Here is a 20,780-nt window from a genome sequence, read left to right on the forward strand (position 1 = left end):
TGATATGCATCTTTCCATAGTTTCTGCACTGCTCGGAGTCCCTTTAACTTACAATATTTAAGATGTGAAAAACCACACTCACCTGAGCCGCAATCACAATTAGTGTACCAAAAAGCCTTGCTACATAGGCCGCCAATATTAGTTTGGCAGTATTAGGTCACCTTTACCCTATTTTACTGCACTTTTAATTGTCAGTGACAATACGAGTTATGTGCAATGAGCTGGAAGAGCAGCTTTCTAAAATTGTACATGTAACATTATTCAGAATATGCACTCCGCACATCGTTATAGTTACCTGGGGATTAATGTTACTGGAAAGGGTTTTTTTTTTTTTTCCAGTATTAACCAGCACATTATTAACCAACTGGAACAGAGACACATGATTGATATTTACTAAGAGATAAAAATGTAATAGTCATCAAAAGTAGATGGGTGTTTAAATTTCCTTCTCCTCCAGAGTGCAGTCTGGGCACGCTGCTGTCAACGAGGAATATATGGAGGATTAAATAAAAGAAAATAGATGCGCATTATATTTTATGGCAGGAGACTGAAGCACACATCCATACACACTCTATGCAATCTTGTTTTTATTAAATGGGAATCAAATTCAGGACTAGAAACAAAACAACACTCATTTTCTTGCCTTTGTGTCACCTTTGACTTTGCCGCCTTCTTTACTCCTGGACATTTATAACACCTGTAGGCCCTGCCACCTGCACAGTATCTCCAAACTATGCCCCTTCCTATCCGGCGAGAACACAAAGCCCACTATTTTAACATCCATTAACTACTGTTTATACTTGAATACAAGTCGACCTTATGTATAAATCTACTCCAATATTCAACCCTCTTAAGCTGGAAGTTTTATTGACTCAAGTATAAGTCTACCCAGATACGTTAATAGCTGCACTTGGGGCTCAGGAGAGGTCAATGACTGCACTGCATACAGAATTGCAGGCATTAACGCCTCCTGTCTCTTAAGTGCAGCCAATACTTCCTCAAGGCCACTAAGTGCTGCAATTATTCACTCCCTTTTATGCAGCCCAGTATTTCCCCCCTGCCCCTATCCTTGTTAATTGTTGTGGTCAGGACTTTCACACCTGTGTTTCTTGGCATTTCCTTTCCTCAAAGTATCACTTTCCACTGGGTAAATAGCTGCAAATGGGAATGCCACTATTAGTACACACATTACTCAGTATTGCCCGTGACTCGTGTACAAGTTGACCCCTACACTTTTATGAAATTAATCTGACCTAAATTTCTAGACTTATACTCTAGTATATACAGTACACTCTCTCCGCATGAATTATTGCTGCAGCCAGACTTCTTTATCCTTCTCACTACTATTCTGTGGCTCTGCAGATTTCTACACTGGCTTCCATGTCATCTGGCAATCACATTCAAGGTACTGTGATCTGCCTTTAAAGTGCACAAGGAGGGAAATGGATGGCGGCTGCCAAATGTACTTTCTTTGAAACAATACCAGTTGCCTGGAAGCCCTGCTGCAGTAGTGTCAGAATCTGACACCTGAAACAAGCATGTGACTAATGCAGTCAGGGCACAATTCACTGGACTGCCAAATCAATCTCTGAAACAAAGGCGGCACCCATACTGATGTGAATTAGCATCTGTATCTCTTTGCCATGCATTGCTATGGGGATTCAGATGGGTGCTGTGGAAAACTGCATGCATCATTTTCTGTGCCCAAACCGTTGGATGAATCCTATTTATTTCAATAGGCTGCAATTCTGCATCCAAAGATCGGGTGCCGATAACAGTGATCTGCTGCTAGTGGAAATAGGCCCTCAGACTTCAGTCAGAAACATTTGATTAGCATGCTTATTCAGGGTCTATGGCTAAACAAAGGCTGAGCAGAACAGCCAGGAGGCAATCTGTATCGTTTCAAAGGAAATAAAGGACAGCCTCCATATCCCTCCGTTCAGGTTTACTTTAAATCACTCCACTGATCATGTTCCACTTACAGTATTTGCCCTTTACATAATGTAAGCTTAGCCACCCTCGCTGCTTCTTCCATTACCTACAAATGACTTCCTCACAAGCGGCCTATTTGCAAGCATTGCTCCAAGACTTCACTAGGGCTGCCCCCACCGTCTGGAATTCCCTTTCACATTCCATTAGGCTTGCTCAACTTAATGTATTTTAACAAGCGCTCAAATTCCCCTTCTTCAAACTACAATTTAAACTCCCTCTTAACCTTATAACTTCTATTCTATTGCATTATACATACTTCTATATATTGATTTCCTCATCTCCTACATTCTAAACTCAAACAGGCAGGGCCAACACCTCCTCCTGTGTCATGGTTTGTATTGGTTATGTATATATGCTTGTCATCTGCACCACCTATTTATAGTAAGTGCTGTGTAATATATTGGTGCTTTATACAGGAAAGTTAACACTAGGAAAAGAGTACTAATCACTGAGCAATCAGGCTGCTCATTTCAGTACATGTCCCACTATATTTAAAACAAACTTGAAGTGAAAACAATCTGTTATAAAACTCTATAAAATACCCTAGCCAGGGGCATGGCAGTGTAGCAGATAGCACTCTTGCCTTGGGGCGCAAGACCAATTCTCGGGCAGAACTCGATCGGCACAAGTTTGTGTTCTCCATTGTTGCCCTGGTTTACTCTTCACATTCCAGTTACCCGATATATCCATAAAATAGCAAGGTTGACCTCCCCCCTCAAAAAAGAAAAAAAGTTAATCATTTGCACTATTACCAGGCAACTAGTAATTTCACAAGAAATCGAGGGCACCTTCCACAGTTCCGTCAGCTCATTCAGTTTCCCCACCACCAGTTTTGTCACACCTTTAAACCATTTTCAGAGGGCTCCACACCTGCCACCAGGCCTAAACCTTTTATTTTGAATGTAGTTTATTTTTTTATCTCTTCAGCCTGCTGGAATGGCCATTTCTATACAGTGCAAGATGAGAGATGCCTTTCCATAGACTCCCTCATTCCACATCATCCATCTAATCTTGTGCAGGTGCACTGCAGAAATCATGTCCCTCTGGCTGGTGTGCAGTTACCATGGCAATGTCACAATGTTGTGAGTGAGAAGGATCAACTGGCACGATAATATATACTTGAAAGCTGGATGAGAACTCCATTAAATCTGTTCCAGCACAAGTTGTGGGAGTAAAAGAGTTAACTCAACGTAGCACATCAATTTCAATAAGCACACCGAGCCTCATAGCCCCTGTAAAATATTTATATGTACAGCACCACAGAACATGCCGGAGCTATCATAGAAGTAATAATCAAATCTGAGAAAATCTGTACATTAATGTAAAAGCTTTCTAAATTGATCACATCACTGTAGATGAATGGGTGATAATACATATTCATATTTCCAATCACAATACACTTGTAGGACTGCTGTAAATATAAACTGCTCATGTTAAATCTCCAGGACCCATTTCTGAACTGAAATTTAAATCAGCCTCACCAGTCTCTAGAGAAAACATACATAAAACAGTGACGGCTGACATGCTCTTTTGTCATGGATACCTAGAAAATCCACTGATGGTTACTCTGTTCCGTAGGGCAATACGACAGAACTTGGAACAGCAAACTTCTTAAGTGTGACCCAAATAGCAACAAAAGCGCTGTTGGGTAGAATCCCTCACTTCCTGTGCAGCCTAGGCTAAAGTCATAAAACAATCATTGAAATCTTATGAATCGGAGCAGAAAGATGAATGCTTCAGCTATCATGGATACATGTTTATCATATACTCCAGGTTATAGATCTTCAAATACTCATTTTATGGGGACTGTACATTAAACAGTTCACCAATGAATTTGCCCAGTGGGTCTATTTGATATGGTGATCATATTACTTAGCAGTTTCTTCTCAAGGAGGTTTGTTTTAAAGGGAATGCCATTTTCTCTTTATTTGTACTATATTTTGTAAAATAACAGGTTTACAATATTTATTAACTAAGGGTTTCTATTTTTAAGTTGCACTTGCTACTTTGATTGGCAAGCCTCGTATCTATAATACATTCTTGCTTCACTGCGGTACAAAAATAACAGCACTCTATAATTATCACTTGAGCTTAAAGCTGAATTCACATAACTTCAATAACTAGCTGTTAAGAACATGAACTGGGAATTTCATTTATTAAAAAATATTATACAATAATCAGTACTCAGGAACAGAGATGAATGGCTAGTGTACAAGGAAATGCAATGTGAACAGTGGGGTTAGGCAAGGCTACCCGCTCTCCTGCAGAGATGGATTAAGATTAAATAGGGCCCTAAGCAAGGAAGAAAATTTGGGGCCCCCTTGTGGTCTTTTTCGTAAGGTGAAGTGGAGAGAGGTCGGAGCAGGTGGCTGGTGGGCTCCTTGACAACCATTAGGCCCCAGGCACCTGCCTAGGTTGCCTGGTGGATGATCCTGCTTTGCTCTCCTGTTTGCTTTTCAATTAGTACGTAGAGACGCTAGGCCATTATATCCAGAATCGTAATTAAATAAGACATTTTTAAGATGGGAGAGAATACATTTAAGATGTTTGCCTACACAGATGATATCTATGGAGAACCTGCAAGAGTTCATATATTGCTTTAAAGAGGACCTGAAGTAGAATAAAAGTAAAACAAATAAAAAGTAAAACAAATAAAAAACAATAGATTCATATTTTTGTAGTAGGGAACCTCCAGACCAAGGGTGGGCAATTTTTTTCCTGTTGCGGGTCACCTTCCTCTAGCGGTCTGCATTCCTTTCCTCTCTCCCTCCCTGCAAAGTTGCATACTAATGGTGGGTCACATGAGGCATCTGTGGCCATGAAGATCGGCGCTGGCAAGTGCTATTGATCGAGTTACACCTATCATTCCGCACTGCAAGCAACTCTGCAGGGAGAAGAGTTTAAAACACTAACCAGCCAGATACGGTCCACGGGGCGTAGTTTGCCCAGCTCTGCTCTAGATAGTCCAGAGGTTTCCCTGATCCTGCTCAGTATAGAGGTTTCCCTCAAGCCCTTCTAACAAAGTCAACAGGAGCTTGTTGAATATGCCTTCATGGTCACACTTCTGCTGATGTATGAGCTTATCTGTACTAAGCATGCGTGAGTACAGTCCATGCATGCAAAGTAGCCTTTTCCTCCCTGCACTACTGGGCATATGCAGACCATACTACGGATGAACTCTTACATGGACAGGAACCTGCCCACAAAGAAGGAGAATCCCAGGCAGCAGCAGCAGCAATGGGCTTAAGGAGGATCTAGGGAGCTTCTGGTCCATCCACACACAGAGGCTTCCTTCTACTTAAAGAGAACCCGAGGTGGGATTTAATGATGTTAGTGGGGCACAGAGGCTGGTTGTGCACACTATCACCAGCCTCTGTTGCCCTATGGTGTGCCCCCAGGACCCGCCTGCGCTCTGCTATCCCCAGCACCGTGCTAGCGACACACAGCGTATCGCCAGCAGGCTGTTTACCTGTGACTGTCAGCGCCGCTCCCCCACCTCCTCTGCAATCAGCGGGAGGAAAGGGATGCGGGCGGGTAGCACCGATACAGAGGAGGCGGGGGAGCGGCGCTAACAGACACGGCATAGGTAAACATTGTGCTGGCAACACGCTGTGTGTCGCTAGCACAGCGCTGGGGATAGCAGAGCACAGGGGGGTCCTGGGGGCACACCATAGGGCAACAGAGGCTGGTGATAGTGTGCACAACCAGCCTCTGTGCCCCACTAACATCATTAAATCCCACCTCGGGTTCTCTTTAGGCAATTATCACAATCTCCCCTCCCCGACACCGATCATAGGTTTTCTCTAAAATCAATGTACAGGAATTCTGTGATGCTTTTTGTGGCTTTGGGGGAGGCTTGTGCGTGTTATGGTGTGTGTTGTGGTGTGTTTTGTGGTGTGTTTTGTGGTGTGTGTGTGTTACTGATGTTTTTTGCTGAAAAACAAATCTAGTAAGAGCAATGCCCAGACATGGTTTATGGTTACACAGTCACCATCACAAACAACTCACCGGTTATCATTCATCTGTGTATATCGGGGCTGTGGATCTGGATCTTGGTCATTGACATCATAGCTGGCATTGGGATCCTGAATAAGTACAGATGTAAAGTAAAAGAAAGATAATTACCAACAATACAAAGCACGTCAATTAAAGTGACAAGAGCATGCATCATTCTTCCCTTATCTTCCCTGCACCAGACCATTCCTTTTTCTTTCTATAGAATGGTGTAAAGGAATCAAGATATCCAGCAGCATTCAGTTTTTCATCAACTTAATGGCTCTTTCCTAATAAATTTCAAGTGCACTGCAGCGAAGGCCTCTCAAGCGGACTGTGGCGGTGCAGATCAATAATCAATCCTCTCTCTTTTTCCCCCGTTCCTTACCAAGCAGATGAATGTCTAACCATGCATTATTGAGCTGTTCATTAAACACACATGCCGAGAAAATAAATTACAATAAAAAGTCTTGCAAATGCCCATTTACTACTGTAGGTCAACGTAACGAGAAAAACAATTTCACAGCGAGAGCCAGAGAGGAAAATACCCACATCGCTGAAATGCATCTTTTTTGTGACCCATGTTAAATGGACACAGCCAGAAAAGCAATAAGTAAAAACAATAAACTTTGTACATTTTTAATGTGCTTGAAGCTGCTAGCTCTTGGAAAGTGCATTTCCAGCACTGTCGCATCAGTGAAGCGGTCAACTGGAGTCGAATATTGGCTTCAGACAAATGCCATGCTTAAAATACCAGTAAATGCAAAATAACTGAGCTGAGTTGTAACCCATGTTTAGCCTCCCATTTTTCGGATGCATATAATAGCGCATTTGTATTTATTAGTCTTGCACACAGTTTTGTGCATTTCTGCAATAACTATATTATAATTATCTGACTGGCTGGGTGGGTGCTGTAGTCCAATTTCATTTTGAGACAATAGTGCAATCTTAGGGCCCTGGCACATTGGAGATAATTGGAGATCATTTTCAATTTGTAAAAAAAATGCTTCAATTGACTTGCATTAAAAACGCAAAATAGCAGTGATTGCGAAGCAATTTTGCCACAATGTTATCATAATTTTAATGCAAGCCAATGAAATTTTTTAAAAAAAAAACGACCTGCAAAATGCTCTACTATGTGCCAGGGCCCTTTCTGTAGGGACTATTTTCCAGATTCCATAATACCCTAAATAAAGCAGTCAAAGAGGTACTGGGAGGGGCCATGTACCAGTCTTTTGATGTCAGCAGAGATCACCGGACTCAGCCCACCTCCTCTCTGTGTCGGTAAGAGATTAACTTTTTATGACCAGCTCTGCAGTTCAGCAGTTTCAAATAATGTGCTGTAGCTGCTATACTGACTACAAAGATCTCCAAGAAACCGGTGGAAGAGCTGTACAGAGAGCCTAGATTGCTAGGTGGAAACCAGTTACTAAGCTGCCATGTCCATGCTTGCTGGAGGGATCTGTGTGTCACATGATTGACTTTTCCAAAGGGAATTTCTCTTGACAGGCTGCATCAGTTATAAAACTTTTAGTGGGAAATAGCATAGTCACCTATTCAGACAAATAGAAAGATCTGAATATAGTGATTTTATGTGATAGAGTGAGTTTGTGTTCACAGCCTCTGTCACTTCATAGCGACTGGTCATTTGCACATCCACACGACATGACGTGCGCAAGACTGAATGATAATTGATGCCACATCCAATCTCCTTATGACAGATAAAATCTTTGCTCAGTCATTTCTAATTGGTCATCAAATTATTTCATACTAATAAATGGATAATCCCATCATTTTCACTGCAACCTTTGTTGGTTTGAAGTAAAAATCTGCTTGTATATACAAGGTCCTGCAAAAAAAACAAAACTCAAGACATTTAAAAACTGGGTTACATGGCTTTACTATGTTAAAGTGAAATGCTTGTTTAAAAAAAAAAAAAATAGAGCCAGTAGACTACACAAAGCTGATCTGTTACACATTACAAGGGCTTCAGCACTAGTGCACATTCACAAAAGATCCTTAAGGCAGGGAACACACTTGATTGTTTTCGTGCGCGTTTTCTGCACAGAAAAACTGAGAACTCATGTTAATCAATGGGCTAGTGCACACTTACTGTGTTGTTCGCGCGCAGAAAAAAAACTGACATTCTGCATCCTGATTCTGCACATTTTGGCAGTTTTCTGTATCAATTACATCAGCTGCTGTGAAAAACGCGCGCGCTTTCCTGCATGGAAACACACTTAGTGTGCAGAAAAAGTATGCAGAAAAACGCGCGCGGAAAACTGAAAGTCAAGTGTGTTCCCTGCCTAAAGGGAAGGTTCAGGGAGGGTATTGAAAAAATAAAAATCAATTTCCACTTACCTGGGGCTTCCTCCAGCCCGTGGCAGGCAGGAGGTGCCCTCGCTGCCGCTCCGCAGGCTCCCGGTGGTCACCGGTGGCCGACCCGACCTGGCCAGGCCGGCTGCCAGGTCGGGCTCTTCTGCGCTCCAAGGCCCGGCACTTCTGCGTCCCACGCGGGCGCGCTGACGTCATCGGACGTCCTCCGGGCTGTACTGCGCAGGCGCAGTAGTTCTGCGCCTGCGCAGTACAGCCCGGAGGACGTCCTATGACGTCAGCGTGCCCGCATGGGACGCAGAAGTACCTGGCCTTGGAGCGCAGAAGAGCCCGACCTGGCAGCCGGCCTGGCCAGGTCGGCCACCGGTGACCACTGGGACCCTACGGAGCGGCGGCGAGGGCACCTCCTGCCCGCCACGGGCTGGAGGAAACCCCAGGTAAGTGGAAATTGATTTTTATTTTTTTCAATACCCTTCCTGTACCTTCCCTTTAAAAGTTATGTATGGACACAAAGCACATACATTCTACTGGGGTTAGTGTAAACTGTGTAACACTCCTTTTACAAATATCTCAACTCACTACTTATACACACACAAAACACATTGCTTGAATAATGTCTAACGCAAGAGGCGTAGTGCATAGCATACATGCGTATGAAAATGTTTTGTGACTATACCGCATTATTTCAGTGATTTGCATATATGAATACAGTATTCTGCTTAGCTGATTTTGGTACAGGTGTAGCCAGTCATTAATACACAGCAATTAAAAACATTTGTTATTACTAAAGAAGTAAAGCCATAGAGGTTTACCGTTAAATACAAATAAGACCAAACCATGGCTAGAGACAGAGATCTCTCAGAATGGGGGTCAATGAGATTTGCCTGCTGGCCCTCCCTCTAATCTGGTGTGACTAGGTTCAGACACAACTTTACTATGAAGTTTGAATTAGCCATCAAACGGCTATAGAGCAAAAGCTCAGACTCTCTTATGCGGGGAAAAGGGGAAAGATCAGAGACACACTGCAGGGATTTGCTGACAAACCAGAGAACCTCTGCCTGCAATAATGATCCCTTCCAACTCTTGTGCTTCTAGCACTTGGATGTGATCCTTCACATAGCCTGTATCAGCTGCCCTGCTTTACTCATTGATCCGTGGGAGGAACATCAGGTGGGTAAAAGGGGTGTCTTAGTGCAAAAAGGACTTTTTTTTACTCTTAGGGCTCATTTCCATATGCGCGCTTTTAGCCGCAATTAGGGAAACGCGATCGCAGGGACATAAGAGAGGGCATAGACTGCGCCGCCTGATGTTTCCATACATGCACTGCGATTCACCACTGAATTACAGTGCACGGTTGCACGCATTTTGGGGTGGTTGTGCTAACACCCCTTTTCCCATGAGAAATCTTCAGGAAGGTCTGTATGGCTAATATTGTGGCGCAACCCATCCCACAGTGTAATGTCAGGACTAGAGGGGTCGCGAACGGTTCGCCGGCGAACAGATCCAGGTGAACTTCGGGTGATTTGCGTTCGCCTGCTAAGGCGAACTTTCCCGGAAGTTCGATTCACCCCATAATGCTCTATTGAGCAGTACTTTGACTCTCTACATCACAGTCAGCAGACACATTGTTGCCAATCAGACTGCACTCACTCCTAGAGCCTCCCCCCCCTTATAAAAGGCAAGGTCCTTGTGAGGTTTTACTCACTAGTCTGCCTGCACTAATTAGTTAAGGGACAGCTGCTGACAGACTCTGCTAGGGAGACTTTAGTTAGGCTCTTATAGGCTTGTTCCTACTTTCCTCACTCCCTCCTCCCTCACTCCCTCCTCCCGGAGGGAGAAGGAAGGAGTGAGGAGGGAGGAGGGTCTTATCTTCCAGGGAATTGTAGAATTTCAAAAGCCAGCTTATATACCTTGGCCGGGAATTGAACCCAGGTCTTGGCCGGGAATTGAACCCAGGTCTGAGTGCTTGGTAGATAGCTCTCTTAACCGCTATACCACCACCAACACTACATGCTGAAGGCAGCCTAGCATGTACCATTATGATATATCCTAGAGAAAAATGAGCTTGCGTAAAGATTTGTAGGCTTTCAAAAGCCAGCTTACACATACCTTGGCCGGGAATTGAACCCAGGTCTGAGTGCATGGTAGATAGCTCTCTTAACCGCTATACCCACACCACATTCTGAAACCAGGCTAGCATGTACCATTATGATATATCCTAGAGAAAAAGGAGCTTGCGTAAAGATTTGTAGTCTTTCAAAAGCCAGCTTACATACCTTGGCCGGGAATTGAACCCAGGTCTGAGTGCGTGGTAGATAGCTCTCTTAACTGCTATACCACCACCAACACTACATTCTGAAACCAGCCTAGAATTTACCATTATGATATATCCTAGAGAAAAATGAGCTTGCTTAAGGATGTGTAGTATGTCAAAAGCCAACTCACATTGGCCAGGAATAGAACACAGTCTCTGTGGCACAATTGGTTAGCGTGTTTGGCTGTTAACTAAAAGGTTGGTGGTTCAACCCCACCCAGGCATGGCCTTGCCTTTTGTGTTCAACAGTTGTCCGAAGAGAACACCAGATAGCCATGTAGATTCATCTTTCTCTCTCTCTAGTAGGGATGGTCACCGCTTTCCGTGGCATTGCATTTTCCACAATTTTGGGCGGAAAGTGGTCATTCCATTCCGTTTGGTCGGAACGGAATTGCTTTTTCAAGCTGGCAGAATTCCGAAATTGCCTGTGAAATTCTGCTGGTATCCGCTGATGTCACTGAAGTGAATTTTCAGCTTAAAACTATCAAGTCAGAGAGAGAGAGAGAGAGAGAGAGAGAGAGCGCAAGCTCATTTTTCTCTTGGGTATATCACAATGGTACATGCTAGGCTGGCTTCAGCATGTAGTGTTGGTGGTGGTATAGCGGATAAGAGAGCGATCTACCATGCACTCAGACCTGGGTTCAATTCCCGGCCAAGGTATGTGTAAGCTGGCTTTTGAAAGCCTACAAATCTTTAAGCAAGCTCATTTTTCTCTAGGATATATCATAATGGTACATGCTAGGCTGGTTTCAGAATGTAGTTTTGGTATAGCGGTTAAGAGAGCTATCTACCAAGCACTCAGACCTGGGCTCAATTCCCGGCCAAGACCTGGGTTCAATTCCCGGCCAAGGTATATAAGCTGGCTTTTGAAATTCTACAATTTCCTGGAAGATGAGACCCTCCTCCGAGGGAGGAGGGAGAGAGGGAGTGAGGGAAGAGGGAGTGAGGGAGGAGGGAGTGAGGGGGAGAGGGAGTGAGAGATAAACTGTCTGATGTTGTAAAGCAGTGTAGGCCTGTAATTAAACATTGAATGAGATTTGTGACCTTAAAATAGGGGTTTATGTGAAATCTAGATTCTTGCCTGGGACTTGATGTTTATTTCACTCAATCATGTCTTCCTCCAGGTATTAGATGCCTTGAAACATGTTTTCTATCATTTTTCCAGCCGGTAGAAATTTTTCTAAAATTTTAAAGTTCGCCTCCCCATTGAAGTCTATTGCGGTTGGCTAACTTTTCCGCAAACCGAACCTTCCGCGGAAGAAAATCGGAGGTTCGCAACATCTCTAGTCAGGACCTAGGTCCCGACAGTTTCCTGTCTGAACAGTGTTGCATTGTGGGAAATAACGTCTGCTTCCAAGCAATCAGTATCTTCCTCTGTGCATGTGTTTATCTATAAAAAAAGCAACCTTTCAGCCTATTGCATTGTTAGGGGGTGTGGGAAAATTCCATGGATATTTGAGATTGTATCGATTATCAAAAATTATGAAAGTTTTATGATTCAACATGAGCCTCTGAGAAAGCTGTAAATGGATGCAAATTGATTGTCAGACATTTGGTATTGACAGCACTTTTTATACCTAGATTGCATGCCTAAATATAACATCATCTAAGAAATAGGAGTTGTATGCACAACGATACACATTTTATGACACTAAGAAATATTGCACTTTATTGATCTATGTACTTTAAAAAAAAATGCCAGTTCCCTGGGAGACAAGCCGAGCTTCTGGCTTATGTAGCTTGAGTCAAACACCTGGAACAAGCTTGAAGCCAGCCAATCATCTGGCCTGCATATTTCTTCTGAAGCAGAGATATAAAGCTATTAGGCATGACAGCCAGTTAAATAGCATTTTAAAATAAGACTGCATTGCTTCTTTCAACTGTCTAACTTAAAGCAAAGTGAGACAGCAAAAAACATAATATTATGTTTAGGAATACTAGTAAACAACGAACAGTAAAAATAGATTTATAAATGTAAAAATAACATCAAAACATTTTGCTACGGTCTACTGTACAAATCTTGTGCTTTCTCAGGCTAGAAATAGCCAGCAATACCCACTTACATAATTTCCTTGCAGATCAGGGTGATTTTTTTCAATGCCGTCATCCAGTATTGAAACCACGATACCTCGCCCAGTGTACCCTTGTTCCCAGGCTTCTTTCACGTGTAAGTCGCATCGGTTTGCCGCATACTGAAAAGCAAAGTAGAATTAATTATCAACCAGCACACTGAAGACACCAGAACAAGTCTGCCATTATCTTTGCTTATGCTACCAAGGATCCCTGCCATTAAGTGGGATGTTAAAGCTGTAGAAAAATATAGGCAATATGTAAATTGTTTTCAGTGAGGACAGTTCACACTACAAGCATGCTACGGGCTTTCTTTGCAAAAAAAACAAAACACAGCTAAAGGCATTTTGGCGACACATACAAATGATCTGACCTCAACAAGAGGCCATGAATACTTGCTATTTAACACCTGCTGAATGTACCAGCCAGGACCAGTGCTACCATAGAGGCAAGAGGGGCAATTGCCAGAGGCGCCCAAGCCACCCCCAAAAATTCCCCTCCAGGTCCTTGTCAGCACAGCAACTCACCTGTCCTGGGGTGCTGCTTCATCCATGCTCCCAATCTTCCTCTCCCCTAGAACCTTTTCCATGACCCATCACATGTCATTATGCAATAACAAGCATGAGGTCACTTAGACAAAGCGCCCGAGGATGGAGGATGAAGAAGAGGGGGATGGACTGAATAAGCACGCTGGGAGAGAAGAGTTGCCATACTGATTAAAAAAAAAAAAAACCTGTGCAGCAACCCCGGGAGAACAGTGAAGTTGAGAGGGGAGACCGGGGTGGGGGGGGTCTCTGCTGTGAATACTCTGGTGGTGGTGTGGGGGGTTTAGGGGAGCAGGGGAATGCCCCAAGTTAATTTTGCGCTGGGGCCCAGTAGGACTTGAACTGGCCCTGCAGATAGTACCCATGCAATAGCACCAGTTAGTGCTAACTTACAGTTATTCAGAACTTCCAATGTGAAGATCACATTTAACACGTTACTAAAGTAAATGGCTAATTAGTCATTACTGCCACTTCCTAACACTAGATTTGACCGGTTATTAAAGAACGGAACCTTTCTGTACTATATAGACAATACTGAATATATCGCGTCAGATTGCAGGATAAGTGAACAATGCAAAATGACAAAGTTTCAAGAATTTCCAAATTGCTGAGTTAAACAAAATGGCAGCTCCTATGCAGGCAAAAAACAAAACAAAACAAGCATCAGAAATCAGTTGTCTGTTACTTTAAGATATGGATACTGTTGCAAATAATGGTACTTAAAACAAATTTTCTGCCTGACGAGAAAGATTTGTTTGATCTCCTCCAAAAAGGAAAAAAGTATGAAATTTGAGCCCTGAGCTACAAGAGCACTTTGCCTTATTGTGGTACAGAGAACTTGTATACAAACCCTCTAATAAAGCTGGCAATGAAGTTCAACTATACACTCACACATGAGATAGAGAGAGAAAGAGAGTACTATCGAATCGAGATAAACTGTTATAGACCCACTGATGGCTCTTCCTTAAAAGCAGACAAAACACATTTATTTTCTTTCATAGTTAAAGCTCCACAAAACCATGTTACTGCTTTAAGTCTGGCCAAATACCTCAGAGTTATTCACCCAAAACAGGCAAACTTTTATAAGTTATCCCATTTATAAAGCCAAAAACAATTTCCCAGGAGATTTAGTCTCTGGAATTGGTTGAGATTTGGAAAACGACAAAAAGAGCCAGAAGGCAGCTGAACTACCCCCATTGCTCCCAATCATACACCAGAGATCCTTCCCTTTATTAGCTAGGTTTAACAAGCCCACATAACACCTTTTAGGATGTGAATGTTCAAGGATGGCTGATATGGAGGAGTTTTATTGATGTGTATCCCTAAGGAGATATGGACTCTCCATTCCATCCTGGCTGAAGTGAACAGTGATATTCATCACTATAGTTTAATACTTTTCAAGAATACCAAAACCCCCTCCAGATAAAGAATACAGCACACTGTATGGGACCAGCTCACCCATGAGGACCTCTCTGTTTACCTGTGATATAACATCAGTGATGTCCTCATGATCTGGACAGGATCCATTACTTCCCTAAGGGCCCATTCACACTAGAAGCTCTTTTCTGAGCGTTTTGCGATTGACTAGCGTTTTTTAAAATCACTCCCATTCACTTTCATTAAAATCACGGAAAAACTTTGGCACAATTTTCGCGTACGCGATCGCGAAATCGCAACAATTTTTCTGTGATTGTAATGAAAGTGAATGGGAGCGATTTAAAAAAACAAAAACGAATCACTTGAAAAAAAATGCTCAGAAAAGCGCTTCTAGTGTGAATGGGTTCTAAGGGAGTTTGTCTCCATCTCAGTGTTGACTACAACCAAACGTTGATCTTTGCTCTTTTTAAAGCTAAGTACATACGGACCAACCTGCAGCCCAATTATCGTCTGACTTTAGTTTGTTGGACAATAATCAGGCATGTGTACGCGTGCAAACAACTTGACGAGCAACTGATAACATGCGGTTTGCCCGATCCAACTGCCGGATCTATGTTGGTCTGATGATATGCAGTTGGTGCGAGTGTACAAGTTTGAATGGCTTGTACTTGTTTTGAATGTGAAGTCCATCATTCTGCTTGCGTGCGCAGTATGTAAATGAGTTGATCGTTTAGTCAGCTACACGTGTGGACATACAGGGTCGTGCAGTTCGTCAGGTTGTGCAGATTATCAGGTTCTGCGGTTTGTGGTGTTGGTCGTGTGCATGTTGGACGTCTTACCATTTTGAAATCCTGGGAATGTGTTCTTTCTACAAAACTGTACAGAAAGGATACAGCATTCAGCTTGATCTTGCATACTGCTCGCTACTCTTCCTCCCTCCCGAAGAAAAATATTTGGCAATATTTACAAATGTCTAGAAACCATTCTAGCGATTTTGGGATTCAAAAAGAATGCTTTGCCATTCAGAAACGGAGAACTCAGAGGAGGCTCCAGCAAGAGCTGCCTGAAAACCCAGCTTCAGCATGCAACATCTTGTAATAGGATGGATTTATCATTTGCATGCATGCATCCTAATCCTGGACCTTCGCATACTGTTAAATATCATCAAAGCCAAACCATTCTTGAATGTCAATGACTTCTCCTCACAGGTGCATTTTTTATTACACTATTCCATTCCTCCCATTTCCCTTTCCTCTTTCCACCTTTCCATTCCCTCCATTTCCATTACCGTATATACTGGCATATAAGCCGAATTTATGAGCACAAAAAGTGTGCTCAAAAGAGCCCCCCCTCCTAAGCTTATATGCGAGTCAGCTGCGTGAGGCTACATCACCCTCCCTCCACTGAGTGGCCCCCTTGCAATAGGCTCCCTCGAGGTTACCAGGAACTGCAGTTTCCAGCATGAAAGTGTCGGGTCTCCCCGCAGCGGATCCAAGCCTTCAGACATGTCCCCAGCTACTTGCGCTGTAATCAGTAGTGTTGCTGTTAAGTAGCGACATCAGCACCGGCGTTCCTTCATCAGCCTTTGTGAAATGAATCTCCCTGCCATGCCTGCAGAAATGTCCCAGGCTTCTTGTGCAGGATCGCTGCGCTTATTAGTGCCGTCGTGCAGCAGTGACATTACACCGGGGTTCCCTCATCAGCCTTAGTTTACGCTCTCGCTGTGTCTCATCTTTATGACGCCATCTAGAGGCGTCTTGAGACACAGCAAGAGCATCACAGGCTGATGAGGGAATCCCGGCGCTGACGTCACTACTGCACAATGACACTACAGATCTACAAGTAGATGGGGACTTTTCTGACAGCTTGGACCCGCTGGTGGAGCATTCCTGCACTAGTACCCAGCGACATTTTTGCAGGCATTGAGGGGAGACGGACACCTTCATGACAGAGGTTCACTCATGTTAATGAGGGAACCTGAGCACTGATGTCACTGCTGCACAACGGCACTACTGATCGGAGCCATCCTGCACAAGTAGCTGGAGACATTTCTGCTGGCATGGTCAGGAGATGGACACCATCACGCTGGCCGCAGCACTTAATCTCCTGGGGACATGTGCTGGGGTACATCTGGCTAAGGAGTAGTCGGGGATATTTCTGCAGGCACAGATCTGCTGGGGGGAGCTGAAGACAGACAACTTCATGCAGGTAACAGCAGTTTCAGGTAGTCTCCTGGGCACATACTCTGGCACATTTAGCTAATACAAGGGGGGCACAGCTGGGTACAGGGGGATGCCTAATACAGATGGCACAGTTGGCTATGGGAGGGATGCTTAATACAGGGGGCACATCTGATAATCGGGGGCTGCCTAACATGGAGCACATCTGGCTATTTGTACTGAGTAAGGGGGATGCCTGATACTAAAGGCACATCTGGCTACTTATACTATGGAGGGAGCGATACTGGGGAGAGGGCGATGGTGTGTGTGGATGGAGGGGGGCTTATATGCGAGTCAATCACTTTTTCCAGCTTTTTGATGGAAAAGTGGGTACCCAAATAATGTCACCTTCATCACCCTTTTCCACCCCTATTCTACACATGTTAATGGTGTTACACGGAGAACATGTATTTAACCAAGTTTTTTTCATTTTGCTGCGTTACGTGCATTGTTCGCTTTATTTGTGGTACATTTTGCTTGTTTGGTCTATGAATGAACTATATTGCCAAAGAAGTGAACCATTTGAGAAAAATCCTTTTTAATATATTTCATAAGCATTATTACTTCTTTTAAAAATTGTATGTATGAGATTGAGAATATTCAAGGCTGCCCTTTATACACGTGAAAGCTGAAGCAGGACAGCTTTCTGGAAAGATGTTTTTACAGATCCTTTAGTCCCCTTTACCAACGCATACCTTGTTGCACTGATCTATTATTCCTAAAGCTACATACTCACGGGGGACAATTGTCCCCCGTAGCATGCGCGCACAGGGAGCGACATCTCCCTGCCGGCGACAGCTGTCCACACATCTCGCCAGAAAAACAGACGTGGGCGAAGCTGTTTGTGAATGGAGCATCCCCCAGCCGGATGCTCCATTCACTCGCGTAGGTCTCCTGTCGCTAGCCCGCATTCTCACGCGGGACTAGCGTCAGTTCCGGCAAAGTCGCGGCGACAGCTGTAGCCGGCGATTGAACAGGTCAATCGCCTGGCGACAGCTCGGACGGGCGACGGTTCGGGGAACGCGCGTTATACACATGAGCGACCTGTCGGCGCAACACGCGCGTGCCACGTGGCTGCAGCGATGGCCGTACCCCGTGTGTATGGGCCTTAAGAAGGTTGATCTACCATTAAATACTTACATCTTGTTACACAGGATACATTTCTACATTCCCTTTGTACTAGCATTAAAAAAAAAAAAGTTTTGTCTTTTTACACAGGGCCGGTTCTCTCATAAAGCAAGGTGAAACATTTGCATCAGGCACAGAGATTACAGGGGCAGCAGGTTTGTACTGTGTTTACACTAACAGCATGCAGTCAGAGTAGGAGGAAAAGAGACAGGAGAGGTCATCATTGGGGAAAAACTTCTTGTTGTGCTGTGTGAGGAGTCTGACAGTGAGTGAGAAGGGGGAGGCAGGAGAGCAGCAGTGTCATTTGACTTGCACAGTAGAAGGGAGGAGGTGGCACTGCTGTCCTGCCTGAGGAGGAATGGAGTGGCTGAGGGTGAGCAGTTTGGCACAGACTCACAGACAGCCAGAGTGCTACTGTGTTGAGCTGCAGCATGTCATGTGAGAACATTAAATGGAGCAGAGTAAATTGTTGGGTGCGGTGCGATCATTCTAAATCTGGTGGTGGTGGTGGTGGGATTGCATCGTCAAAAGTTTGCCCCCACTGCTGGGTCTCACCGAGCAGCCGCCACTGATCGTCACTCCAGCCGCCTCTGCTTCCGGACCGCACGGCCACCCATGCAGGGGTGCCCTCTTCTTCCAAGCCGCCTCACATTGCCTGCCTTCCTCGCATCCACCACCACCAGGCACGGAAGACACCCCCAGCAAGAGGCCTCCACACCACCTGCAGATGCCGCTGCTCAAGTGACAGACTAGGCCACCCATGTAGAGGAGCACCTACTACATATGCTGTAGGCACCTATCCTGGCTACACCTATCCCTGGCTACCTGTGCTGCAGGAACCTATCCTGGCTACCTATGCTGCAGGCACCTATCCTGGCTACATCTATCCCTGGTTACACCTATTCCTAGCTACCTAAGCTGCAGGCACCTATCCCTGGCTACCTATGCTGCAGCCACCTACTACTGGCTACACTTATCCCTGGCTACCTATGCTGCAGGTACCTATCCTGGCTACACGTATGCCTGGCTACACCTATTCCTGGCTACCTATGCTGCAGGCACCTATCCCTGGCTACCTATGCTGCAGCCACCTACCCCTGGCTACCTATGCTGCAGCCACCTACTGCTGGCTACACCTATCCCTGGCTACCTATGCTGCAGGCACCTATCCCTGGCTACCTATGCTGCGGCCACCTATTACTGGCTACACCTATCTCTAACACCACCTGGACTTCTGCAGGAGCAGGGTAAGCCTTTTTTCAGTTTTACCTGGGGCCCCAAATCTCCCAGGGGCTTAATCATATATATACTGAAGGAGTAACCCCTTACACCCCACCCCCCACACTGGGGTGGGGGTGGGGTGTAAGGGGTGCTCAGGGTCCAAATAATTCTATTATAATTGTATAATACCGTATACCGCAATACCGTCATACCGTGGTATTTTTTTTTGACGGTTATCATACCGTGGAATTTCATACCGTTGCAACCCTACTCAGCAGCATAAAATCGCACCGCACATGTGAATCCCCATAACTGTCCCTGACAAGGCTTGAGTGATTTGGATGCATTCACGCATTTGCAACAAGTGACAGTATTGTCTCTCACAGACTGGAAACTCAGCCTACATCTGTATTTATAATCAACCTCAGATTGCAGATAGAGTAATGTGGGGAGCAACATTTGCCAACAGGATCAGAAACCACAAAGTTTGAAGAGAGATTTAATTTTTAGAAATGTGAGATTTTGTTAGCATTTCAATTAATGTAACCCTCACCACAATACTGTATCTGTTCAGTTATTTTAAACAAGCTCATCTGAGCAAGTCTGGAATTTACAAGCCCTTCCACCATGCAGCTAACAAATAGCTGTAAAATGTAGCAGGTCAGATCTTCCAATATATGTGACAACGCCTCAAGAGGACTCCTCTGGATTACCAGCAGACTTCCATAATACGAAAAAAATCCTTTAAAACATCTATCGGCACAATCATCTCTGCACTTCCTTCTGAAGAATATAAATTGTGCTTTAAAAAGAAACTCCAACCAAGAATTGAACTTTATCTCAATCAGTAGCTGATACCCTCTTTTACATGAGAAATCTATTACTTTTCACAAACAGACCTCCAGGGGACGCTGTATGGCTGATATTGTGGTGAAAACCCTCCCACAAGAAACTGAGGACTGTGGTACTCCTGGCAGTTTCCTGTCTGTGAACCTTGTTGCATTGTGGGAAAAAGCTGTTTACAGCTGTTTCCAACTGCAAAAAAAAAGCATGCAGCAGCTACATCACCTGCCAACAGTTAAAATGTCACAATGTAATAAATGTCAGAATGTAAATCAGGGATTTAAAAGATTTTATAATGGGCAAACACTGACTAAATCATTTATACATAATTATTGTAAAAATGAAACACTTTTTTATTACATTATTTTCACTGGAGTTCCTCTTTAAATCATTAGTTTAGCAAACAATGTCTGAAGTAGATAGGTGAATAATATATTAAAAGTTTGCTCCTTCAACTTATTCGGTAATTCAATAGAGTGTTATCCTCAAAACTTTCCTTTAGAGTTTCCAATCAAGCTGGCCTGCTACAGTAAGCCGGTCACATTTGGCTCCTGCTTTGCTCTTCTTGCAGTGCAACAGTCCTGATAAATGTCCCCCACAGCTTTCATATATCCCAACCTTATCACTGGACAAAATTCATATTTTAATCCAATTACTGCTAGAGGGAGCCATCTTGCATATTAACTTAATAGTATTTTTAATATGAATGTATGCACTGATAGGAGCGAAAGCCGCTGAGCAAGC

General features: G+C 44.0%; 1 protein-coding gene across 1 annotated transcript in view; it reads right to left on the reverse strand.

Moving 5' to 3' along the window:
* FURIN (furin, paired basic amino acid cleaving enzyme) overlaps nt 1-20,780 on the reverse strand; it is a 314,300-nt gene that overhangs the window by 94,275 nt on the left and 199,245 nt on the right. Inside the window, exons 5-6 of the mRNA XM_068275265.1 lie at nt 12,697-12,825; nt 6,001-6,077 (exon numbers count right to left, since the gene is read on the reverse strand). Of these exons, the coding sequence (XP_068131366.1) occupies nt 6,001-6,077; nt 12,697-12,825 (206 nt within the window). The remainder of the gene's footprint in view (nt 1-6,000; nt 6,078-12,696; nt 12,826-20,780) is intronic.

This window comes from Hyperolius riggenbachi, chromosome 3 (assembly GCF_040937935.1).
Source record: "Hyperolius riggenbachi isolate aHypRig1 chromosome 3, aHypRig1.pri, whole genome shotgun sequence".
NCBI lineage: Eukaryota > Metazoa > Chordata > Amphibia > Anura > Hyperoliidae > Hyperolius > Hyperolius riggenbachi.